The 27,104-nt window shown below is 34.5% G+C and overlaps 2 protein-coding genes across 4 annotated transcripts in view; both read left to right on the top strand.

Moving 5' to 3' along the window:
- tty (tweety) overlaps positions 1 to 26,223 on the top strand; it is a 49,636-nt gene extending 23,413 nt beyond the window's left edge. Inside the window, exons 2-11 of one of the 3 annotated variants that reach the window (XM_088202104.1) lie at positions 3,050 to 3,098; positions 14,183 to 14,336; positions 16,845 to 16,998; positions 17,068 to 17,340; positions 17,410 to 17,622; positions 18,270 to 18,536; positions 18,600 to 18,744; positions 18,815 to 19,058; positions 22,942 to 23,169; positions 24,831 to 26,223. In XM_088202104.1, the coding sequence (XP_088058230.1) occupies positions 16,870 to 16,998; positions 17,068 to 17,340; positions 17,410 to 17,622; positions 18,270 to 18,536; positions 18,600 to 18,744; positions 18,815 to 19,058; positions 22,942 to 23,169; positions 24,831 to 25,056 (1,725 nt within the window). In that variant the 5' untranslated portion in view covers positions 3,050 to 3,098; positions 14,183 to 14,336; positions 16,845 to 16,869 and the 3' untranslated portion in view covers positions 25,057 to 26,223. Of the gene's footprint in view, positions 1 to 3,049; positions 3,099 to 14,182; positions 14,341 to 16,844; positions 16,999 to 17,067; positions 17,341 to 17,409; positions 17,623 to 18,269; positions 18,537 to 18,599; positions 18,745 to 18,814; positions 19,059 to 22,941; positions 23,170 to 24,830 lie in introns of all 3 variants that reach the window. The other 2 variants (XM_088202105.1, XM_088202106.1) reach the window with 2 other exon arrangements.
- On the top strand, positions 25,384 to 26,223 carry LOC148226883 (uncharacterized). The gene has a single exon (XM_088202156.1). It carries the CDS (start codon positions 25,384 to 25,386, stop codon positions 26,005 to 26,007), a length of 624 nt encoding a protein of 207 aa, XP_088058282.1. The 3' UTR covers positions 26,008 to 26,223.
- Positions 26,224 to 27,104: the final 881 nt, after the last annotated feature.

The following is a 27,104-nucleotide window of genomic DNA, read 5'->3' as shown; positions in this document are numbered from 1 at the left end:
TTCGGCTCATTCACCGAATGTACGACGCACACGATGGTCAAGCGGCTTCAATTCTTGTACGAGCTGGATCTTGTAAGCTTGTAGACCAAGATCTTTCCATAAAGTGGATGGACACAGCTCCAATTGTTGTGCACGATGGTGAATCGACTCATTCGGGTCCTCCACAGCAGAAACAACTTCTTCGGTGCGCACTGTACGACGTCTCTGCGGGTGCTTATTATCAGTTAGAGTATGAGTATCCATGGTTATTCGAATTACTTACTCGGATGGACGTTTATGTCGATCGTAAAATGGATGTAGCGCACGATAATTTTCGCGAACTGAACGACGATTAATAAATTTGCACAATTTGCAGGCGTTGTTCTGGCGTAATTCGTGGTGAAATGGCCAACCAAACTGAGCAAAAATCAGCTGTTAAGATAAAAAGTGTTGCTAATTTGAAAAACAAACCTAAAAAAATCATACTTTATAATTGTAGACGGGACATTGCTGTCGGGCGGGACCTTCAGTTCTAATTACACAAATCGAATGTTTTGATAAAAATATGATTAATTTATGTATTGTTTTGTTGATAAATATTATTTATCATTTATATAACGTAATACTTTGAACTTGACTTGTTTATAGTTATCTGTAGTTTGCGAGAACCGTATTCGATAATGAGTTTGTTTTGTAATAATGAGAATTATCAAAATACTGATATATTTCTTAGCAAAAGCCAAAATTCAAGACTTGTTAATTTCATTAACCCCCGTCCCCCCTTTGACCCAGTCTGGGCCGAATGGGGGGACGTCAGTACCCCATTTTCCATTTTTCGTCATATATTTTTTATAACTAATATAAATTAGTTTTGCAATAAAAAATTAAACATATGGTAATTACGAAATACGAAACCTTTGGTCCGTTCGAACAAAAATCCATATATAGCTGTATTATAATTTTACAAGCTCATATACAAGTTTTGTCAACATTGTGATTTTATTCCGATTATAGAATGCTTGTTTTTTGCGACACCGTCATTGTGGTTAGTCCAGTGCGGCTTTGTTTTTTAGCTTGCAATATGAAACTAGGATGTCTTTATTGTGTTATTTTTTTATTTTTTCCTACAAAAATATCTTCTCTTTCGTTTTTGTCTTCGTCAGAGTTATCGCATTCTTGTCATGTCTGAACCGGAATTGCCATGCTCTGGGTTTATGTCCTGAGTCACTATCATCAGGTACTTCACTAGTAGAGCTTCCAAATATTCGAGTATCGAATAGCAAAAATAAAATATTGTCTCGTAAATATGAGTAATTTCTAAAATTTTGGCAATTACAAAGTTTTTTTTATTGGTTATTAGTTGATACGGCTATAGCTGTTATTAATAATATAAGGATAATAATATAAATTTCGCAAGACACAAGCACAGCGCCCTTCAATTGACTAAAATTCGGTTTGAATAAACCTTCATCAATACTCTCATATTAGAAATCCGTAGTAATTTCGGTAAGGATAGCTATAGTGTAATATTCAAGTGCAGACTAACTATGGAGCAAAATGCGAGATGCGACGTCTGTCTGCACTTTCCTGCTTATTTTCCCTGAAAGAAATATTTTGGATTTGATCTAACGATGCTTAGTTTTAGAATTATTAGGATAGGTTTGGGTTTAAACAGATAATATACGTTTCGCAACTGCCAAAATACATTGTAAATATAAAAACAATACTTTTTAAATTGTCAACCATCGATAACAATTCACACGTCTAGGTTTTGAGCGACTGGCACAGACTGGTAAAAAATTGTTACCAAAATCTATTAATTGATTAACAGATTTTACAACGAATTTTATTAATTTGTCAATTCCAGGTAAAATGGTAATGAATTATTAAATCTTTTTCCGTAATATATTGATAGAAGTGTCTCTGAGTAACTATGAAATAAAATACTGGAAATGTATCATCAAGTCGTTTAAAGTAGCTTCAGAAAATATAAAATATATTGGACAATGACTTACATGCCTTTCGACTGATAAAGGTTACAACATGTAATAAGTTGTATGCAAAGTTGCGCGGAGGACTATTGCCATCCAGGCGTAGTTCGATTGAATTTACTACGTTACACAGATGAATTGAATAAGTAGCATTTGATACACATACTTGCCTTTAGAAAGATACGGCAAATCTGTTCAACTATGTGGAGGACAATAGTCCTCCACCCTTTTACTCACATACGAAATCGCTTCAGCTTTTATACGTGTTATTATTATTTTATATGTACTTAAAACGAAATATTTTTTTGTTAATAAAAGTAATCATTATTGAATCTGCAGTGCAAACAACTTGACACAATACTTAAATTTTTATTCCTTTGAACCTGATAACACGACCAATTGAATCATTTTCGGCGATTTTCATTACGTTGCCTAAATCAATTTTGATTGACCCAAGAAGTTAATTGCCTTGTTGGTCGTTTCATTGTAGTTTTACATTGACTCACATTTGATATTTATAGAATGCGGTTTTAAATGCCATTCAAAGCAATTCATAACTCTTTAATTACCCACAAGTATTATTCCAAGTGACGGATATTTTACTATTTAGTTTTTGTAAAAACATGTGTGATATTTGTGCACGTCACGGAATCAGTTACAAGAACGCGCGCGTGTTCCTTGGTTTATAAAAATTTGAAACACTTATTCAGAACCGCGGATACTAGACATCGCATTGCGCGTCACAAATTTCAATGTTTACGACTACCGAGTGATAGTAATGAGTAGTAGTCAAAGCGAGTTCAAGGATCGAGGTCGTCTTTAGTCTTGATAATGAAGTGAAGGGGCGTCTATGCCACCTCTTCGGAACTCGGTTTTAATCTCTGAATATTATCAAAAAGGTATTTTATCCATTCCTAACCAAAAACGAACATGATGATTACGTAAAGTAGTGGACTGAAGCCATTGGATATGGTAACATGTCAGACGAAATACATCTGATTGGAAAGCTATTTATAGTAGAATGCTTGTAAAGTTATAAAAATTAGATTGCTAATGTCTGTTTTTTTGTTTCGTTCCAGGTCGACTTTCTACGATGCTTGGTCGAAGTTCCTACGCTTCGTAACAGAGGTAGGTTTTCTTTTTTAGATTTTCTTCGATCGTAAAACAATAAAATTTTGCGCTGTTTGAATGTTGCGTGTCTGAATTATTGTGACTTCTAGGAAACGAGTTGATTTATAAAACGAGTGGAAAGGTTTTCACGTGTTGGAAAATATAAAAATCATCAGGAGGAAAACAGTAAAAATGAGTGGGCGTTGCTAATGTGAATTAGATTGCTGATGTGTGTTTGATAGTCTTGAATTGTGCATTAGCAATTAGGATACGTGGCGATTTCCACACTAATCCGAGAAAACTTTATGTATATTAAAAATAATTGCTAATTCGGAATCAATTCGTCCACTGCGTGTATTTCCAATTAATTCGTCAGTATCTTTATATTCATATTAATCATTTCGCATGTAATGTAATATGAAGAGGTATTGGATAAAATTTCGGTTGAAACTCGTATCAAGTGTCTCATAAAATTCAATTACCATGTGAGATATCTTTAATATGGTGTAATTAAAAAATGTGATTTTTCTTCGTATATGTGAGATATAAATTAGTAATTATTTTATAATTTTAATATTATAATTCCAATCGAACATCACAGATTAGGTATTCCTAGATTTTCCTAATCTCACATATGAATATCGTGATGATAAATTTTAATCAAGTCGTACATATTAGGTGTAAAAATCATATAGAATATCATATGCATAGAAATAAAAGATTTTTTATACATCGTTCGTAACGTATTTGACTGGTAACTCTGAGTTTGCGGGCACTCGAATTTTTATTATTAAAAAAACGCCCCCAGCTGCAGTGACATTTATTGATTATAAATTGTATAGCACAAATTAATTTATAATTAATAATATACATGTCACCGATTCAGTCTGGTGGTTAATACTTATTATGTTTGATAGACTTATTCAGTTGGTACAGATTTGCCCATTGTAACGCATTGGGCTTACGCCTGTTAGGTTACAACTTTTATATATAAATAAATGATGAATTAAATGACATGGATTATTTAGCAGTGCTGTGCGATTTTTTACCTTAAAATAACAAGATAATTAAGTAGATAATCGTATGTAGTTAATATGGTACAGTGAATGCTTATTTTTCAGTGAAATTGTGTTTTCACTAGTGGCAATATAATTTTACTGGTAAAAATCAGTGAAACTGTATTGTATTACGTTTGGAACATTTTGACTCTAACATGTCGTTGAAACCTAATTGGACAGTTGCGAAACGTAAATTTGCTGTTCAGACCCAAATGTAATCAAAATCAACTTGACGTAATGAAAGTTCAAAGACTTTAGTTAGATTTATAACAAGTTGGGTTTGGTTAGCTTAACAATTACATTTAAAAATATATTGTTTTATGTTTTAATTCGAACAATTAATAAAATATTTTATATCAAAAATAAGCATTATTCTGATAAATAGTATTTGAATCAACATAAACACGTTTTTTTTTAATGCACGTAAATTGTCGGTTCACGGCTGTCAAATGACAGTTTAGAGTAGAATATAATTTCATTAGCATCCGTCAGTGAAAATATATTTTCACTAGTGTAAATATATATCTGTCAGTCAAAATGTATTCCGTTGTAATTTCACTGTAATGCCAGTGAAAATATATTTTCGCTAGTAATACACATTCATTTTAAACATAAAACAGTACTATGAATAAGTCTTCGAACGGTCACCTACAAAATACGCGCCAAGTCGTATTTTTGAAAGCTACTGGCACGCCGATCCCTTTTTTGTAGGGGTTGTTTAAAAAATTATTAAAAATAAAGCGCAAATCGAGGACCGTCCGAGAAGTGGAAGACCTAATAAGATCAATGAATAACCGGAGAACTATTTAGTGTTCTCATCTTCGAGGTCAAGAAAATAGTCAAGCGGTGATCTGGCCATGGACTTTAATGAGTGATGCAGCGTTTCAGTAACCCTATTTATGGTAATCTTCAAGGGTGTGTGGCCTTCGAAAGAATATTTATCAGAGAAAATTTTTGGCCCAATCACATCATGCTTGCACCATGAAGGAGTTGAAAAGAGTACTCTGGACGGACAAATCCAAATTCAAAATTTTCTGAACTAATTAAGATTTTGTAGGTGACCGTTCCAAGACTTATTCACAGTACTGTATGTGTATAATTTATATCTAAAATCCATTCGTTAATGTTAGGTATACGTGTTAAGCTTTTTATTTTTAATGAACCTTGTTAATTAAAGGATGATAAATATACCCACCTAAACCTAGATTATTATGCGATTACTTTGGATTACCAGGAGAGTATCTAAATATGTATTCTCGAAGTTATACATATTATAGTTTGTGTATCGTGTTTCGGGATATGGGTCGTCAACATTTTTCGCTTTACTATGTTTTGGCAACCGCCTTGTAAACACCGCGTGCCCCCATAAGCTTATTGAAATAATGGGGCACTCGATAGAAAAGCGCGATAACGAAGCGGTTTCCGGGAACTTATCCCCTCGCTTAGCGATTTACGACTTACCGAGTGCTCTCCTAGCCTTTTGCGCGCTTTAAACCTCTGGCGACCGAGTGCAATAATCGAGAGAGCAAACATTTACAGAAATAGATCGACGGCGATAAGGTGGAAAATGTTTTTTTAATTTTTACGTCGACAAATGTTGAAAATATTAATCTTCGGCAAAAATATATTATCTACTCTTTCAGACTATCATTCAAAAGCAACTCAGACGTCGATAAACATGTATGATTGATACATTCCCATTTAGTTATCTTACGATGTGCTTTTCCCACGCATTTAGATAACATCAATATATGGAGTATTACTCATGAATATAACGTATGTTACAGTTCTTATAATGCATGTGTCTTCCAGATGCTTCCATTTTTTATTTTTTTATAATATGAAGGTTATTTATAACGCATTACTAATCATCAACACTAAAAAATAATTTAGTTGCTGTTTATTCAAAAGCTATGCATGTATTATATGTATTTTATGCATGGATTATAGCAGTCATGCAAACGCGTTGTTCAGTATATAGTATTTTTTCTTTTGCACTCCGGTTTGCAGTCCAAAGCCAATAAAAATATCAATGTAACTAGACAAATTTATCTATATTATTCAAGACATTTTAGTAGAAATATAAAAATATATTTATTACTAAAATATGTTACAATTTTCGACGCTGCGTTATAAAAATATAAAATATTCGGAGAGGGGGCGCAAAAATTCGTAAACCGCAGTATTTAAATGTTTAGTAAACCTGACCTATAAAATCTTGGAATAATTCATAATCCTAATACGTATATATCAGTCTATTTATTTTCAAGGGTCAGTGAATATGGGTGAACCAATTCGATTTTCCAATGGTGGCAGCACTGTAAATCAGACAACTGTCAATAATCACGCGTGTTCAAAGTGTCAAATGTTAGTTTGCAACAACAGTTTACGAAATTGATTGTTTAACCACCGCTCAACGTGCTAAAATTGTTTTGTTCTTTCACTGAAATAACAATTTTGTACGAACTATATCGAAATGTACGAGAAGATTATGGCCAATTTCATCGTTCTACTGAGCGAACAATTCGCAAAGTAGTGAAAGAAATTGAAAAGACTGGAAGCGTTGGTCTAAGACCCAGAATTTTCGATTCGTCTGCTTTCGTAGCTCTTATGCTTGCACTACACTCTCTAGAAGTTGTCCGAACCGAAGTTCAACTGAAGTCGGCCGAGGTCGCCGAGCGTGAATGACGTCCGCACGGCGGCTGCTGTCATGTCCAGCTGGCATATTTGCGCGCGATCGAAAAATGTGCCAAATAATCGCAATTTTTAAATTGTCATATTATTAAAATTACGCTACTGATAATTATAAAAGTTTGTGTGGGCGCTCACCAATACAATATCAGTGAAAACTTTTCGGTCGTAAATGTTCAATTTACGCAAAATCTTTGTCGGCTTTTGCAAAATGCCATTAGGCATACAAATAATACTTCAGAATACGAACACCACATCTGTGACTATCCTAGAATTTGTCGCCATAGATTCTAAATAAGAATTCGTTATGGTGTGACATTTATATAAACCGATCTAGAAAAATACATAATGATATTCGAAACGATTTTTTTTAACAAAATCAAGTACCACTAATTATTTAATTTTATATTAAAAAAATAATAACGATATCTGTTAGAAGAATATAGTATCAAAAATATAATTAATCCCTTTTAGTGCTCTAAAATATTCAAAGATGTCAGTAAGAGTCTGTTGAAGTCTCCGATAAGCATTTGGTATTATAACTTGACCACGTGACCACGATGCAGCGCTCAACGTGCGTATTAACTATAGGACGCCTACGCGCATACTGAAATTGAACCAAGTTACTCGTTCTATTTCAGTTTGCGAAAAACCATATCATTATCTCTCTCACTCTCGTCATTTAACACGCGAGAGAGCGAATGGCCAACCTTGTCCAAAATCCAGAGAGTGTAGTACAGGCATTAGACCTTTCTTATGGCTCCCTTTAACGCATTTTCAATTTTTTGTAGGGTTACACTAAGAATCGTCGTGTCTACGCAGACAAACCAAAACGTTGGAGTACATAAAAACCAACATCCGCCTAATTATAGTCGAGATACCGCCTAAAATGTCATCGAAAAGAATGTCTGCCATTTAATTGATATTATTTTTCATAATTAGTGAAATACATCAAATCTTCGATTAATAAAAAAAATCCGAAAATATTCATAAAGTTCGAAAACTGAAGTTGGCTCACATAACATTTTAAATTTCTGCCCTGTGATTGGTCGTTCGCCGCGCTGGATGTCTCCGGTACGTGTACGCACACAGGGCAGTATTGGTTTGTTGATGACGAAATTATTATCTTATCGTTCCTTTTAATATTGTTGTAGTTGTATGTTTTATTTATTAAAATCCTTGCCTTGCTCTACTTTTATTTTATTAAATTAATACTGTTAAATATAATTAAAGTGATTATATTTGTAATGCCCTGTTACCGTCGATCACGTGAACTTGCGTGTATTTGTTTTTATCTAAAAATGCAGTTTGAACTGATTCCTACCAGCGCTGTCCAACTGGCGGCCCTCGAATTAATTCATGTTTTTAAAATTAAATTTAAAAAAACAGGCTTGGGGTATACAATCAAAATTGATTTTTTAAGCTCTTACCAGCATCTAAAAATATCCGAGGTGCAAAATATTTTTTGGCCCCCGAAATGTTTGTGGACTAAGATAAGTTGGTAACCGAAAAATATTTCGTTTACTGCCAATGTTTCTATTATTTCTTCATAACTAAGCATTTTATCTTATTGATAAGATCGTGACTTTAATATGGTTCTTTTCAAACTCCGCGAAAATCGTTTTGGCGCATTCCGTCTCGCGATGAAAGAGAGATTACGATATCTATGTTCAATATTGACTCAATTGGGTGAATGCACGTATTTATATCTGCTGTATTTACACATGCCTATTCAAGTTGTAAATGTATATATCTTATTCAGTGACTTGTGTTCGCAATATTGATTTATTCAAAATTTTAATATTTTATGCTATTTACACAGATGTAGATACCAACCTTAGACAAGGAAAAAACCTTAGCGTGCTTATTATCATCACAACTGGATTGTACAAACACAAAGTCAACACGTAACGATTTAACACACACGAGGTCCTCAGTTCGGCTTCGATCGAACATACACAAGACATCTCTCGAGTCCCGCCCGCCTTTGTCCTCGGTCGTGCCCTTTTCCCAATTATCAAAACTCATTACAATGACGATTCTCAAACGACAATGCCGAAATTTTGCACTCTTCTTCCTTTTAACGCTAAGTGCGCCGTCCGGTCGTGTCCAGTTGGTCGTCGTGTGACTCACTCGATCCCATTTGCGTACTACTGAATCGCGTCCTCGTTCGTGATCAAAGCGAGTGAGGACGCGAATTTATTTAAAGGATACCAAATTGGTAATCGCTCTCTTTGTGCGCAGAAAGCGGTGCGGGTTCTGTAGAGCGCCTTTTTCTATTCTCCTACGATGGACGAAACTAGGCGTTCCGAAATTAGATATCTCAGTATGGGGGCCCTCCGAATTCTTGCTCAATTCTGTGTGTTTATAGAATCACATCATATCGAATTTGAGACGTTTGCTTTGTTATATTTATTTTATTGAGTCGAGTTTCGCTATTTTATTTATTGTAATTAACTTTAAAACGATCCAAGGAAACAATCACGAAAGTTAAAAATTAACACAATCAAAAAACATCTTGCTGTGTGGGCTAAAACAATTTTCTTAAATTAAATTTTGATCCTATTGTAAGCGTGAGCGGTAAAGTGGGTTTATTTTATTCCTAAGATATATTTTATTGATCAAGGAATAAAAAGAGTTTGATGCAGCTGATGGAAAGTATTTTTTATGAGATGAATAAATTGTCTTTCGAGATATTCATGTACTCCTTATTCAATTTCAGTCTGGGAAGCCTGAAAGTGATTCGTAGGTTGTTTTGTTTTTTGTCGCTTTCCAGAGCGAGTAGTTTGTTGTTTCCGTCGTTTTTCTATGGAAGAATTTGTAAAGTGATTTTTGTAATGACTCGATTTAGTGTTTGCATATCTCCTGGTGCTCTTGTGATCTGCCATTGTTTGCGAATTTTTTTTTATATTTATCATTTGTTTTGCCAGGGGAAAATAAACGGAAGAAGTAGTACAGACAAATGTCGCATCTCGCATATTGCTCCATAGTTAGTCTGCACTTCGATATTACACTATGTTTTAAAAATATGATATCTTTACCGATATTACTACGGACTTCTGATATGAAAGCAAGTGTATTCAAACAGAATTTTGGTCAATAGGAGGGCGCAAAAACAATTATCACTTCTCAGAAGTAAAAAATTCACGTCAAAAGCAATAAAATCGTGTCGGCGCCGTCGTAGTGGGAACGCTCGGTAACGAGCGTTCCCACTGCGACGGCGCCGGCACGATTTTTTTGCTTTTGACGTGAATTTTTGACTTCTGAGAAGGGATAATTGTTTTTTGCGCTCTCCTATTGGTCAAAATTCGGTTTAGATATGCTTTCATTATTAGTTTTTTTACTTATTGTAATATTAAAAGAACGACCACTAACTGGTTGGTAATATCAGTCTTCAAGTTGTGTTAGACTTGGCATTGTCTTGGAAATGTGGGTATTTCTTTTCAAATGACTAAAAAGCGCTCCAGTCATTTTCATTCCGATATTTGCTGATTTTTTATAATGCCACTGTTTCGAACTTTTTAGCTGAAATGAAGTCTCCAAATTTCGCTATTGACTATTTCGCCGTCATTAAAAATGTGTTTTGCTTTCGCTAACTTTAAAGCTACTCTGTACGAAGCAGTAAAGATGGATCTTTCCTTACCAGTAATATTCTTGAAATATGTAGTTTTCTGCATCAGTTTCTTATATTCTGCAATAATTGTACTTCTTGCATTTTCGTTCGTTTCACGTTGTACTCTTAGGCATGGCTATAATCTGCACATTTTTATTGCTTGTAATCAAATAGTCTGATTTCTATTGGATTTGGTACACTTATTTTATTTTTCTTGGCATACTTTGTAGCAACAAAAGGCGCTTCATGAGCGCTGCGAACTTGAGAAATGAAGATACGCAGAAGAACGTCTTTGCGGTTAAGTATCTTATACGGGCGCTCATAGTGGATATTTTTCTAGGGGTGGCTATATAAAACAAGTAGGTTAAACACCCGGACCCTGCAGTAAAATTGTGCATTATCTGAAAACGATGAAAACTTATACAGTTTTTTATTCTTCTTTGCATATTTATTTTCTTTATTGCGAAGTTCAAATTATGATTTGACTATAACATTGTTCTTATAAAATGCTCGGTGTTGCGCAATTTACGGATCCACAGCTTCTAAAATCTTGAGCACAGGGCTGAAATAGAACAAATAAATCATTTTTTAAATAAATTTTAGAAATAAATAAAATTAAAAGATACTCAAAGCATGAAAAATATTATAATAAATAATACATGTATAACTAGGTGTAACAATAGTGACTGGGAAAATCTCGACAGCAACAAAGCAATACTGCCCTGTGTATTTATACGTACAGGTACAGTCCTCACGGTGCTCGACCAATGTTTTGATGATTTAAAAATAAATATACTATATCTAAGTTTCAATTGAAAAATAGTCATTGTGCAACAGTTATTGGAGTCAACGACATCATTGTTATCCCTTATAAAAATCGTCCGGTTATTACGAAGGGGGGTGAATCGCTGAGTTCATTCAAACGCATTTCGCTTTTCATTCACGTCAACGTCGCTCAAATATAAAAGGTCAAAGGCTATGCCGCCAAGTTTGCGTTTGAATGAAAGATCTTATCGAGAGTTTTTGTAGTTTTACCATCCGAGCAATATAGGGCCTGCCCTACCAGAAGTGGAGCGTCGATACCAGAACAACGCCGGAAACTTTCGCGAACCCACGCTTTCGATTCGACGGAAGTCGCAATTTATTACGATTTATTACTGCTTGATTGCCCCTTCGGTGACCACGTTCTTCGGAGTTGGTATGTGTGTCCCGCATTGACTGTAAATCATTGTCACGCAAGTATGGATTTTTTTGAGTGACGGTGGGTAAATTGAGCAATTTGTCCCGTCCCCTCGGGCATCTTTGCATTTTTGGAAGTAGAGCTCGTCAACTGCACGAGAGAAGCGTCTTCTTATTGTAATGCCGTCAGCTTACTGCGACTTTTCAATACTCTCTAAATTGCCTCCGTTCTTAAAATATTATATATTGTAATTCCAGGCTTGCATAAGACGAAAACATCTCACACCGTAACAAAACAGTTTCTCGACATTTTTTATGTGTCTTTAAAAAGCTCTCATATTATTTTATTTTCTTTAGTATGAGCTGCTGCAGGTCCCCATATACATTTCTTATCATTTTTTATTTTACATGATTTGATTTGACTACATGGACAGGATTTCAGCTTTTTCCAGAGGAGGGCAAAAGTAGTTGTTTTTGTAATACTTCAATTTCATTAAAAAACAGATGTATTTTTCTGGCCAAATTCAAGAGATTTAATTTAATTTACAATCCACGTCAAAAGCAGTAAAATCGTGCTGTCACTGTCGCAGTGGGCACGCTCGTTAATCTAGCGTTCATAAACCGAATTTTACCCAATTGGAGAGCGCAAAAAACATTTCTCAGAAATAAAAAATCCACGTCAAAAGCAATAAAATCGTATCGGAGTGGACAGTGGGTACGCTCGTTACCGAGCGTTCCCACTGCGACAGTGACAGTTGGGTTTGAATATCAAATGGACATTTCGCAACTGTCAAATAGAGTTTCATAAACGTTTTAGCGCAGCATATAGTTTTACTAGAGCCTATCAGTTAAATCATATTCTCGCCAGTAGTATTACAGTAGACTTTCCAATAACACGGTAAATTGGGAACGTTCTATTAGGGTGCTCGTTACTTAATATGTAAGTGAGCCAAAAGGAGGATATCTCACCATACTCACTTGATTCGTACGTAAATATTGAAAAAATATAGTCTCCCCAATTACACGCCCCCAAATAGCACGTCCTCAATTTACCGTGTTATTGGAGGGGGTGGGGTAACTGTATATATGAGGCGTTGTCGGTCGACATTTATCAATTTTTCTTATTCAATAAACGGAATCTTCTCTTTATGGTTACGCTTATATAAAAACTGTTCGTCTTTTTTGGTTTAGATATTCATATATTTATAAATTTATCGGTTTAATTTTAGCGTTCAGCTTGCCGGTACTAAGTCCGGAAAATTGAATAAAATTCAATTAGATACATTTTAATATTAGGTTATTAGTTGTTGTTTTTGTCTGTTGTATATTTGAATAAACAAAATTCATCTAATTAATTAAATTAAAAATTGTAATTTATAAATTTAATTTACGGTGATGCATTTTGAGCGCCAGTTTGTTGGGGGTGACATTACCATGCAATTTCGTGTAAGTTCGCACAAAACTAAAAACGATAATCGCGTTTTTTCTCAAAATAGTCAAATGTCGACTTCGCCCTTCGTACCGACTACGCCTCATATCTGCTGGTGAAAATATATTTAGACTTCACTGGTGAAAATATTACTTCACTGAAAAATACACATTCACTGTCATTTGTACATCGTAAGTAAATAAATAATAATAAGTATATTGAAATCATATTTACTAGCACCCCATCAGTTATTATATTTTCACTGGTAAAAATATATATCTACTAGTGAAAATGTATTCCGATATGATTTCACTAAAATAACATATTTAAAAAAATATTTTCGAGACTGTTTTTTTGTTGTATTTTATTTAATGCATAGCCCGAGAATTTCTGGTTTAGAATCAGTAACGTCATTTCATATTTTTTTCATGAGGGGGGGGGGTAAAATTTGTCAATCAGTGGATTTTTTTTAATATTTCAATTTCATTATTATTCATAGTATGTATTTCATTAAATGACTTGCATTTTTCTAGCCAAATTCAAGGAGGAGGGGGGTCCAAAATTACGTCCCTGTTTGACTATGATTTATTCTCACGACTGGTTCAGTTAGAGTGGTTTGCTTTTCAACGCCATAAGAAACTACTCGCATACATAAAACACACGCGTGTCACATGTGCTCCTAAAGTACACGAATTATTTTATTTTTGTTCCTCAACTTAATTATCTTCTCTCTTAAGAGTCGTTGCCCTTTAATTCTTCAAAAGTGCGACGCAATTTGAACACACCTGAGGGGTGTTTATTGCACACGTGAGTCACCGAGAAACCCCATGAACTCCCCTCGTCGCACCCCTCTCCCCTCACCGTCCAACCGCACACGCTTGAACCCCTGTTGTTCTATAATACGTTGTACAAACACGCTGATTGTTAGTCGTATGAGCGGGCGAGTGTGGAAAATGCATTATCTAGTGACCTTCGGCTCAGTTCAGAAGCTGATTATCCCAAAATTTACGACTTAAGCTCATTCAATGATGAATCACGTCGAAAAATAAGGGGAAGGGTGTAAGATGTGAACGATTGACGCCATTATTTCCAGTGTTAATAATACTAAAAAACTATTATTTTTCCTTTTCAGAATCTACATCTCATGCTTGTAGGATAAATAGTGCCAACGTCACATTGTGATTCGTATATCAGGACTGATTTTTTAGTTTTCTAGAAGTTACATTGCTCAATCGCTCTGACATCTGTTTCGTCTATATGCAAGACGCTGTACGTTGATTCTCCATGTTAGTATGTTTTTTTATTCATATTCTACAGTATTGTTTATTTACATTTATTTTTTAATCGCGACCAACTTCATGCATTGCACACTTTATTATATTAATAACATTAATACCAAAAACTGAGGTGTATGAAGGTGTTATTTATCTGTTAAAAAACAGTAATTGCCTAAATTATAATAATTACGATTCAGGTAAATAAATAATTACTGGGAAAAATAGTCTAACAATATCTTAAAAATTAATATGGATATATAACATTTTCTTAATTCTTTTTTACTATAGTATTTAACCTCTTTACAGGGCATATGATGCCTAAATTCGGTGTAATTATATTTCATACATAAGGCGCGTGACGTAAAAAGTCGTCATTGAATTTTAAAAAGGGTTTTCAATGACGAATTGTGTCGTACCTTATATTATATTTATTGATATTTAGTCATTTTCTTCAATTATAAGAAAGAAAAATTGACATTTTTACTGTAGTATTTAACCTTTTAACTGGGCATAATGCATAAAGGCGTTGTGATTATATTTCATACATAATGGGCGTGACGTAAAAAGTCGTCATTGAATTTTAAGTAAAGGGAAACATTTTCTCTAATTACAAGAAAGACAAATTGTCATTTTTACTGTAGTTTTTAACCTCTTAACCGGTCATGATGCCTAAAGACGTCGTAATTATATGTCATACATAACAGGCGTGATGTAAAAAGTCGTCATTAAATTTAAAAAAGGGGTTTCAATGACGAATTTGGTTGTACCTTATATATTTTTTTTAAGAATTTATTTATTTATTTATTTAGTAAGAAATAACTCATTCTGGCGTTACAATTTGATACATTAAAATTATAAATATATATAAGATAATACGTATACATTTAGAAAAATATTATATGTACCTACACTCAAAATATTTATTATTAAATTTAAAAGAAACAAATAAAAAGCACAGTAAAAGGAAAATAAAAATAAAAAGTATATAATGATATGATATATGTATTCTTTATTGACTTAATTTTATTTGATTAAAGTTGCATGATTTTGGTAAACCATTATAGATTTTAAATGCAATATATTTTAAAGAATCAATGCCAAACTTCACAGAAAATGCTTGAGGGATGCGTAAATCATTGGCAGATCTAATTTCATAATTATGTAGCTGTTTTCTGAATTTAAATCTATAGTCTATATATTTTCAAGAGTCAGTGCGCAATAAAATCGTTTAACGCGTAATCATAACAGGCTCTTAAATTTTTTCCCTGTGATTGGTCGTTCGCCCTAAGATCAATAGATTCATTGAAAACGACCAATCACAGAGCAAATATTTAAAAGTACATTTTGATTATGCGTTAAATGATGTTATCGCGCCTGACTCTTGAAAATAAATAGACCATGGTTTCCCAAACTATGTTCCGCGGAACACTGGTGTTCCGCGAATCCAAAATAGGTGTTCCATGGAGCCTAAACAGATATTTCACAAAAATTTGGAGTAAATTAAAAGAATGAACATATTCTACTTCATAATGAAGGCTAAGATTTTAGTACCTAGAAGTTGGGTACATCAAAATAAGCTAAGTGTTCCGCCAAAATTTTCGAATTTGCGAAGTGTTCCGTCGCTGAAAAAGTTTGGGAAACCCTGAAATAGACTATAATATTTATAATGCATTTTTTTGATTACCATTATTGGTTCATAAATTTTAGTTTTCATATATGTTCTTCGCGTGAACATTGAAAGGCAAATTTAACACAATTTTTATAGCACTATTTTGAATAACCTGAAGTGATGTAAATTTAAATTTACTTGTGATTCCCAAAACTACGATGAATATGAATATGTGCATAATAAATTCTATATATTTTGAAACCTGTATAAATTTCTTGACATTGGTAGAATATTTTTTGTTATATAATCAATATGGTTATAAAAATTAAAATTTGTGTCTAAAAGTAGACCTAAGTATTTCATATTATCACCTTTTTAATTAGAGAATTATTTACAGTGATTGTGATATCAAAATTATCATTAAATATCATATATCTATTTTTTTTTATTAATTGGTAATTTGTTTAATCTCATCCATTCACTTATATGGATCAAATCACTCGGCATGTTTCTTTGCACATTTTTATATATTTTAGAGTTCATCAGCATACAGTAGAATCCTTCCATTATTGATCCATTATCATTACAAGAGCCAGTTGAGTGTTCTGTGACGAATTTTATAGTCATCAGCTCTGCGTTTTGTTTATTTTATGATTAGTACATTTAACTTTGTTCAGAATCAACTATTTTTAATCACGTAATAAGAAACTGCTCGATTAAGAGGTTAAAATATAGTTTTAAAAAATCACACACTTACAATATATTGAGTTACTTAAGTTAACGATAAACATATTATGATTGTTTTCATGAATATCTATCTATTTTTTAAATATATTGTTTTATTTGCTTTAATGATATTAGTTTTATAATGTACTTCATTCATATAATTCATTTTTATTTTTTAACAGTTAAATTAAAACCTGGCGAGCTGTTATGGCCCCGCAAGAGGAAGAATATCAGCCACCCTACTTGGCGTGGCTGCTCCACAAGCTGCCGCACGTCAACGTGACGCTGCACCGAGTCAATTCAACGTTTGCGCCTCATTCGGAACTGTATCTAGAAGTAAGCCATCAGTCGAATCGAATAAACCGTGTTATATATATAAATACTGATCGATATGTTATTTTTCAGAGTCTCGGCATCCTGGGTTCGGTACCAGCCGCCTGGTTAATATTAACCCTACTCATATTACTAATATATTTACTAACGAGATGTTGCGATCGAAAGCCTCGACCCGCCAAAAGCATATCGGCTTTAAAGGTGACGCTTTGCATCGTCGCATTTCTGTGCTGCGGCGCCATCGGCGTCGGACTGTACGGAAACGACGATCTGCACAATGCGCTGCTGCAGACGCTCGACTCTGCCAGGGCGATCAACAACATCGTGGTCGCCATCAGGAATCATGTAATTTGTTATTGTTTATTTATTTTTTTAAAAGATGGTTTTTAATGATTGTATTTATTATATTTTCAGACCAATTCTATAGAATTGGCGTTGACTCAGAAAGTCAAGCCTCAGCTGACTGACTTGGCTGATATCTTTGATTCTCCCGTATCAAATCAGACTGCGTTGGGCATCTTGCTCAATACGTTATCGTTCATCAGAAACAACACCACGATGGCGGTTGGAGCTGCTGCTGATATTAAACGTCCATTAGCCGGTATCAATATGGCGGATACGTTAGAGGTATATTATATTTATTGATATCTAGAGTAAATCAAAATGTAGGCAATGAATGCAATTTATCTTTTATAGTAGACGAGTCTATTGTCCATATTTCATGTTTGTCTTGAACGATCTTCACAATGTCTTTGAGTGAGGCAGTTTTTTGATGAAGATCTTATCAAAAGCTTCTTGCTTTTTTTCTACATATCGAATTACAAATAGTTTATTAATTCAAGACGCTTTTAAATCTCTGCCCTGTGGTTTGTCGGTCACACTGAGGGGCAGTAACGGTATGTGTAAGTACACAGGGCATTTTTTTTTTTAATTTTGTGTACTGACTTTTGAGCAAAAATATATTACCTTAACTGAACTTTCATTTAAAAATGGTGATATGCATTACTAAGTCGATAAAATCTTCATCAATACAATGTCTCAAATGTGGATCATAATCCGTTCTCTGACTAATACTCAAAAAGTTTAATTTTATAGAGAGAATATTAGATCCATTGCAATTTTTATGGATACATATAGTAAACTAAATAGATCTTAGAGTACTGCCTTGTCAACAACAGAGAATCTAGCTAAGTTCTCACTCTTCACATTTGATTTTGCTCATATACAATCAATTTTAATGGATCAGCGTAATAAATGTGTTTCATAATTGACAGAAATGCAGACGATGGGAGTGGATCCGATGGGTCGTGGCGATTGGAGCGTGGTCAGCTCTCGTAGTCGCCTGTGCTGTTCTATTAATCGGCGTAGCGCGACACTCCCGACGAGCTCTCATAGCATTCAGTGTTTGCGCTTTAGCGGCTTTGGTAGCTTGCTGGTTGGCAGCTGGCGCTGCACTCGCAGCCGCCGTTGCTTTAGCAGACGCTTGCCAAGATCCGACCGCTGCTATAGCTCAACGTGCACCGCCAGACCTCTCACCTGACGTGAGTATCACTTATCGTATTCCTTAACTTGAAGCATACATCTGACATTATTATTTATTATAGGTTGTACGCTATTATTTGGTATGCGAGATGAACCGTGCCAATCCGTTTACGCAGCGCTTACGAGAATCACAAAGGGCTGTTGTCGCCGTACGAAACGGTCTCACGTCCTTGGGAAAAATTGCCAATAACATATTCAACAATCCAAGTATGTTGCATATTTTGCTTTATCGTTTTAAGTTATGATTGCGTATATTGATTTTTTATTGTTTTTTTAGATTTGCAACCGACCTTGGGATCGTTATCTGCTGAAACTAATTCTGCCGAACGAGTGCTGAACAGTTTGACGGCCCATGTGGATTGTCGTCCTGTGCGAGCTTATTATTTGCAAGGAGTGCGCGCCCTCTGCGACGCCGGACTCTTGGGGCTCGCTCTCTTGCTGTTGGCATCGGCTCTGGCTGGTCTTCTCTTCACCATATTGGTCTGGGTTGACAGCCACACTTGGATTTACATAAGAAAAAAGTTCGTTAAGTTTGTAACATATATCGAATAATTGACCGAATATTCATGAAATTTTAGAAAAATCTTAGAATGAAACAATTTGTATATTTGAGCAACACAGGTAGTCGTTTTTTCTCTCAGTATACTCGAGTGAATAGTGCCACTCCAAAATCCATAATCCATGTGCCTTAATTTTGTTTCGAAATGTGAGACAATGAGACGTTTGCTCTCAATAAAAAATATTTTTACGCCCTTGGGAAAACATTTGTGGATATAATGTTTATTGGCGGTGTCTACGATGACCGAAATTCTTAGAATTCGTTTGTTGAACGAAACAAAATGTAAGAAAGGCCCACCATTTATTATCGTTTAACGCTTATCTAAAAAACAGGTGCGCGTTCCAAATTTTTTTGAAGTTTGTGTTACATTTTTGTATTTGTTGTTTCAATACACAAAGATTTTATTTTAATTAATTCAAAAATTCGATTGCGAATAATTTATTTCTAGTATTTCATTTATATGCAAATCCGCATAAAACGAACACTGAAACGGATCTGATTTTTATGTATATAAAATTCTGCTCATTTTAATTCTGGTGATTTGAAAAAGCTGAAAAGACATTTCTGATCAAATGTATGTAATAATAAATTAAGCATTTTCCTTTTGACACCCTCTCTGATCAGGAATTTGCACAGAATTGTGCTGCGCATATTTAATAAAATTCAAAAAGTCCAATGATTATGAAAGAAATTAACGTTGAATTAAAATAATTGTTTTTTAATAAAATAATATTTTACTTGCAATTAATATTGATTAAAACCGAGAGAAAAAATTACAAATATAATTACAAATATGTTCATATGGGATTCGAACCCATGTCTTTCGGGTATTATGCATTGACCTATGCCACTGTTCTATCGTATTTTTATAGATATAAATATGTTTAAAAATGATTCCGATAAGATTTTTTTCATCTAGCCCGCTATATATTTTCATATTTTACTATGAAGTTACACCTTATCAAATTTTTACAAAATTCCCACTAGTTTGATATATTATCATATAATGAACCATAAATTTAATATAAGTAAATTGTGGACTGGTCTATTTTACATATGATAAACTGAGGGGACCAGACATCCTCCTTTGAGGAGGATTTGTTCTCAGAAAAACTGAAAATTAATTTTCAGAAAAACCTTTTTTGTGCTCACTGTAGCAATTTTTTCTTAAAATATTTTTGGAGATGTTCTTTAACCACTTCACCCTTTTACACGCACGGGCGCGTTCAAAATGTTTTTGGCGTTAGACGCATACACGCACGGGCGCGTGTGAACTCTATATTAAAAAAAAATCGTTCTGCATAATACCTTGCGTTACTACGCATTCTCTCATATGTGCGTTTGTATCGAAGACATTTGATCCTCATAAATTAAATTTAAAAAAATGACACTTTACGACAGGGGTGGCCAACCCGCGGCTTGCTTTGAACATTTTTATTTATATATTTTTTATATTTCATTTTTAGTATTATATATTTTTTTACAATTAACGTTTAGTATCATTATTATTATATTATCTAAGTTTACATGTAAGAATAATACTAAACACAATAATAATAACTCATTACGTTTTAATTTTTCACTCCAAAAAATGTCTATAGTGTATCAAAATCTAATATTTTATATTGTGGCTCGCATTTCCGTTATGATGCATTTCCAAAGTGGTAGCAAGATCATTTGGGTTGGCTACCCCTGCTTTACGATGCTAGTATTTTTTTACACGTTTCTATCTATGCATTCTCTCACATGTGCATTTATATTGAAGACATTTACCCCTCATAAATCAAATAAAAAAACTGACACTTTATGATGCTAGTATTTATTTTACACGATCAGGTTGCTTTCATTTAGATTGCTTTCATTTCACCCACTTCCATGGAATGCGGAAATTATCAGACAATTCTAATATATTTACTTTATTTCTGGATTTCATCATAAATTAGGTAACAAAACAGAAACCATAAGTTTCAAATATTTTCTCAGAAGATCTATTCATTCAGAACTGCGTATTATAACCAGATGGTAAAATATATTCGTGTAAAATCCACAAAAATCAGAACCAAAATTTAGTTTGTTTGACGCGAATGGGGAAAAAATTAGAAGAGACGCGCAATTCCATTGTCCAAAATGCATGGTTGCTTTATGCGTTACACATTGTTTCAAAAATCACCATACTCTATTATAAGGATTTTTTTTTTTTATTTGACAACAAACATTACGTAACATACACACATACATATGTATTTCTATGTAATGTTTAGAGTTTGGATATAAAGAAACAGCAAAGGAGGCAACTTAAAATTTTTATTAATTTAAAAAAAATTTTTTTTTAAAGTGTAATAATAATAATAATTATGAATAAATAATTTTAAACTGATTTTTTTCATCATTCTCATAACACATCACATAATAAATCGCAATAAAAAAAGGTGATTATTTTTGACCATTTTTTTAAAATAAACCCGAGGATGAAGTGGTTAAACAAAAATTTCCAAAAATTTTTTTAAAAGTTTTAACCCATTACCGCCCTCCGTACACGCTTGTGTACACCTACTTGAAGCGTGATTTAGTGTTTTATTTCTATAATTATTATGGAAGTAATTACTTATTTCGAAACTATATGGTAGTAGTGAACTATAAAAAAATAAAATTTGGCAGTAAGGCGTAAATAAATGTCATTGGTTTATCATCGTAATACGGATTTATAACAAGATAAGATGTTTTTATCGTTTTTAACTATAAATAATAAAATATTTTGACTTGTTTTTTATTATTATGTATATTTAGACTCTACTTTAACGTGAGATACTATTAGTTTGACAATATTTTTTAATTACCGTGTGACATGTTATATTTTATTGCCCTGTACACAAGCGTGTACAATGGGCATCATTGTTCAGTCCGCATTATAGCACAATTTTAGGCGATGATAATAATGAATCTTGATACACTGTTTATCATGTTTTTGATTGATAAAATGTTCGTTGTGAGACCGTTCCGTAATCTCATTCAGAGAAACTTGTGCTAGTAGGGAGTTTTTCATGAAAATTTGTCTGTTGATGAGTCTATGATTAAATACTTTGGCTGTCATATAGCCAAACAATTCATTTTGGGTAAACCTGTGCGGTTCAGTTATCGGAATTGAGCTGCAACAAGAGACGGTTACTGCTACGCAATTTGATATTTATTGCGGCAAGTCTACAGAAGATTAACCTTTAACTGGTGGATATCTAAAACGTAATCTATCTCCTCATGCTGGAAACTTTCATATTTTAATTTAAGCTGAACAACTTTGTAAAAAAATGTAATTTTAGTTAGACTTACAAGTTGAATACTTCAAAAAACTTCAGGGTTCCTATTCATAATATAAATAATAAATAATATTGTTCTTAAATAAATTATACATATGAAATGCGATGATACAGAAAACGTCACAAGACATTTAAAGTTTTTTGTACATGGGTTAATGCAGGTCATAAATTAAGGTGACTAGATTTTAACGTGAATATCAAAGGACAGTAAAAATAAAAAAATGTCATCATGGAAATTGTTCAAAATCCATCCTGAAATAATAAAAAAATATAATATCATGTGGATATGGTAGACCTAGAGCCATCTATGAGAAGCTTAAATATCATTATCCTAAATCATCGGAATTATCAATTATAATTTTGATTGATCACCTCTGAGATTATACACAAGCTTTTCCTTATGTCACATGATTAATTAAAGTTAAGCCAGGTTGTCAGACGTCTAATGGTCTTTGTGTAGTTCATTGTGTTTAATATACTTGATTAATGTCTAATCTTACACTAAGATAATATCAATTTGTGTTTTCGTTTCAGACGTGATTACGCCGGTGATGAGCACGCTCCGTTTTTGCCGCCGTCATCGTCGAGCGGAGGAGGCACGTTATTGGGCGGTGCGTCGGCCGGTTCGCGCACCTTGCCTCGGAGCCAAGGGTCGTACTACCCCTCTGCCTCTCCGCGCGCTTCCTCGCCGCTGCCTCCTTCCTATGGCTCCGCTGTTGCCATGACTACTATGCCCTCTGCCCCGATGCACACTTTACACAGGCATGACGCAGTCCTTGCTTTTTATTATTATTTATATTTAGTTCTTTGATATGCCTGGCGGACTTTCAACGCGACCCAGTTCGCGTTGAAAGCTCGCCATTATGTATGTATAGGTAATTTTAGTAAAATACATTTTGCAGTCGGATAATTCATTTTTGTATAAAAAGTGAAGATGGTCACTTTTAATTTATATATATATATATATATAGTGGAATTTCTGATCCGTCTTATTCAAGTTGAAGTTCCACTATATATGCATGTCGTACATCGGAGCTTGCTTTAGAAGTTGTGTAATTTAAGAAAATAACATTCTAAATCGGGCGCTCGGTGTCAACAATTCATCTGTGATCGTTTTCAATCGTCAAAATTCATTCCGATAGTGACGCGCTATCATCGCTTTTTATTCGATTCGGAATTTTGATTTTACGTGACAGGTTTTTTGAAATACTTATACTTTTTTTACACTAAAAGAAATTATAACCGATCAATTTGTTGCAATTTTACGATTATAGTGGATGTGATTATTCCGGTCATGGTAAGCCGAACGGTGTCTTTCCGTATTATTGATTTTTTAAATTTCTGTAATTATATTTTGCAAATGCTTTGTTTCATCGATGATAACATTGTACAATATTATGTTAGTCTTCATCGCTCAGAAATTATTTTTGCTTAATATAATTAATTGTATTTTTATAATCGATGATGAAACTATGATACTATAGTACGAGTTTCCGCTCTAGATAATAGAAAATGTCGTTTATAACGTATTGTTGACATCGATATTTTATCAGCATGTATATATAGTTTTTGCGTTACAACCGTTTTTAACGTTTATATTTATTAAATATTAAATCGACTATAAAAGAAAAAATGTTATAAAGTTTTTATAGATTAAAATTATTACAATAATATAAAATCATAAGATCTAAATGTACGAAGCATCATAGTCCATCATAATGAATCATAAAAATGGAGCTTATAATTCTTTTTTAGTATCTTGTCAAAATAATAAATTTCTTATATTGTACAGTGTTATTAAAAAAAGTATTATCTCTGTATAAGTGTTGGAAATTTTCAGAGTTTAATTTAATTTATATACCATAGCGGTAGAGCCGTAGTTGTTTTTAATTTATATTTTTACTTCATTAGTATATTTATGAATAAAACTCTGGGAATTGTGTTTATCGATAAGTGTTAGCGTATTATAATTTCTTATAAGATGTTAGAATTTTCACTCCGTTACGGATAAACGAGGAGGAATATAAGAGGCATGATTTATAAAAGCATGACGCGTATGCGTTCTCCAAGATTACGTTATAAACGGGGTACGTCTGTACCGGCAGCTTTGGTAGAATTTCTCTCTGAGTAGTTATAATAATTTTGTTTTTTCTTCCGCCTTTACGAAAGATTAACTATGAACAAATTAAACTCTCTTTAATCGTTGCATTTTGTCGTTGACGACATATAAAGTATCTTAGATTCTTTTGAATATTATTTCCTGCATCAGTGTTATAGATATTTTGTTTAAACGGGGCTGATCCTGCATTTCGTCTCCCTCAATATCCAATACGATATATAAAAACAAAATTATTAAATGTTACTCGTTCGAATGAAACGACAATGTGAAAGTATTTGCAACTTTGTCCTTTGTATGTTTACAGAAATGAGGTCAGCGGACAGTATGGCGTTAGCGGAGGACGCGCCGCGGCCGCTCTCGGCGGAGGAGGAAGCGGGCGTGGCGGTCATCTGCCTGGCACGGGCGCCGGGGCCTGTCACACGCTCGGGCGTCTGCCCTCGCACGCCCCCGCCATGCTTAGACCGAACGATGGCAAGTACGCGACTCTGAGCAAACAGTGCAAAACTTTGGAGAGTTCGGACTTCTACTGAGGACGCGCGGGCGGCGCCGGGCCGCAGCCACTGGACCCCCGCAGTCTGGCGCCTCCCGACCCGCGCGACATCACCCCTACCAATCAGATCAACCGATTTGATCCCAAATATGCTTCGTTCGGTCCTAAGCATCTCAAACTTACGACTCCTTCGGCTACGACTACGTTCTCGGTCGCGAGACCTCAGCAATTGAGCAGCATCGGAGAGAATCCGCCGCCTCGTTTGGAACCGGCGCCGCTGTCGACGTTCGCGAGACCTCCGCCTGACAAATACGCGACTATTAGAACCGGCGGTAAATACGACAAGAGCCACAAGTACGCTCAGCAGATGGAGGAGGAGAGCGCGGCTTCTCAGCCGCCCGCGTGCGGTACGTTAGATCGAAAATCGGCAGCCGCTCAGAGGCGCGCGAATAACGCCAATCAAATTCAACATCACCATCAACACCAACAGCAGAGATCCGGCGAAAAAACAGGAAACGGAACGTCGATCGTGCATCAGCCGTTGCCGGATCCGCCCACGCTGGCGCCGCAGCCTTTGAGCGCCGCTCACTTCGCTCAGTATCGTTCGCCGGCTCCGCCCGCTTTGCCGTGCTGCAACCAAGGCAATCAGCAATCTCAACACCGATCGCAAAACAGATCGGGAAGAACGCCCGAGAAGTTCTTCTCGACCAGCAGTCAGCCGCCTATTCGACCTCCCTCGGATCAGTCGCGGGGGCAGGCTCGTCAGTCGTATTCTCACACTTTGGACCGTCGGCACGCTCACTCGGCTCAAAACTCCCAACAGAATCAAAACATGCAGAGCGTGCAAGGCGCGAAGATGGGCACCCAGACTTTGGACCGTCGCGGTCGCCAAAACGCGAGAGCCGCGACCCTCGCTCCCCTGGACAACCAGCAGCAACAACCCTCCGCAGACGCCAACAATAAAGATTTATACGCCGTAACCGAATTGTAATGACTTCCAAGTGGAGCAAGGTGACATTAAATTGAAAAGAGCACCTTGTTTCACTTAATATTATTAATTAAAGCAATAAGATTTTATTAAAAACTCGTCGATACGTACCGTGTAAACGTATGAATCTCAGACGAATCGGTCGCCGTAGAAAAGATTCTGAGTCACTTATGTCCTGAAATATATCTTCCTTGTAATTAGATTTTGAGCATAATAAAATACGTTTTTTTCTTATCTGTCGAGAGAGATGGCAATAATCTTGAAAAAATTATACTTATCCTACGATTAATTCGACTGAAGCTCTCTTTCTACAGGGACCGATTCGAATATTCACAAGTCCGAAACTTTTATTATATAATAGATATATATATATTGAATAACGATTGAATGTTGTAAATTAATACGGGACTTTCGGTCGACGGTTAATTAGATCGATTCACGTTTTAACGGGAAACGTTGTAAATAATACAATTCCAACACCTAGCACTGAGTGATATGAATATCGATTAAGGCGATCGATCGGATTCCTTACATAGATAGTCAGAATTAAGCGTAATTTATTTTAGTGATATTTCTAAAAGACTACAAAAGTATTTCATGTTTATTGTACTCTCTCGTACGGTTCGTATGTTTATATACTTAACAAACGGGAACAATTTTATAAAAACATTGCTTCGATAGCGACATTGTCTCCCTTGGATATAGATAAAATATACACATATTGTTAAAATTATAAAAAATATACCCACTTATATATGTACATATATAAAATTAATTAATCTCGAATACCGTTCTGTAACTCGGCGCACGTCTTTTTTGAGTAATCTTTCTATTTGTAAATAATTTGAGTGTTCATATGTAAAATTAGTGAATATTACATAAAGACTCTTTTTGTACTAGCTGTATGTTAAAATGAGTTAGCGTTTTACAACGAATGTGCGTATTTTCGATCGGTTGTATATATGATTTGACTTATTCATTCCTTTTATTAAATTATATCCAATTATTATTGTAAATCTATGCATTGTAAATAATAATAATGCGGTTCAGTTATGGACGTAACTCCTAAGAAGAGGAGAGCCATTTTAAATTTAGTACAA

This window comes from Plectrocnemia conspersa, unplaced genomic scaffold, assembly GCF_051122295.1.
Source record: "Plectrocnemia conspersa isolate PC_06_02 unplaced genomic scaffold, ASM5112229v1 ptg000013l, whole genome shotgun sequence".
In the NCBI taxonomy this organism is placed as follows: Eukaryota; Metazoa; Arthropoda; class Insecta; order Trichoptera; family Polycentropodidae; genus Plectrocnemia; species Plectrocnemia conspersa.
The sequence above is the reverse complement of the archived record's forward strand: the minus strand, read 5'-3'. Positions and strand labels throughout refer to the sequence as shown.

Bases quoted from the DNA above. Each gene is read 5' to 3' on its own strand.
- LOC148226883 (XM_088202156.1), top strand. From the start codon at position 25,384: ATGGAGGAGGAGAGCGCGGCTTCTCAGCCGCCCGCGTGCGGTACGTTA.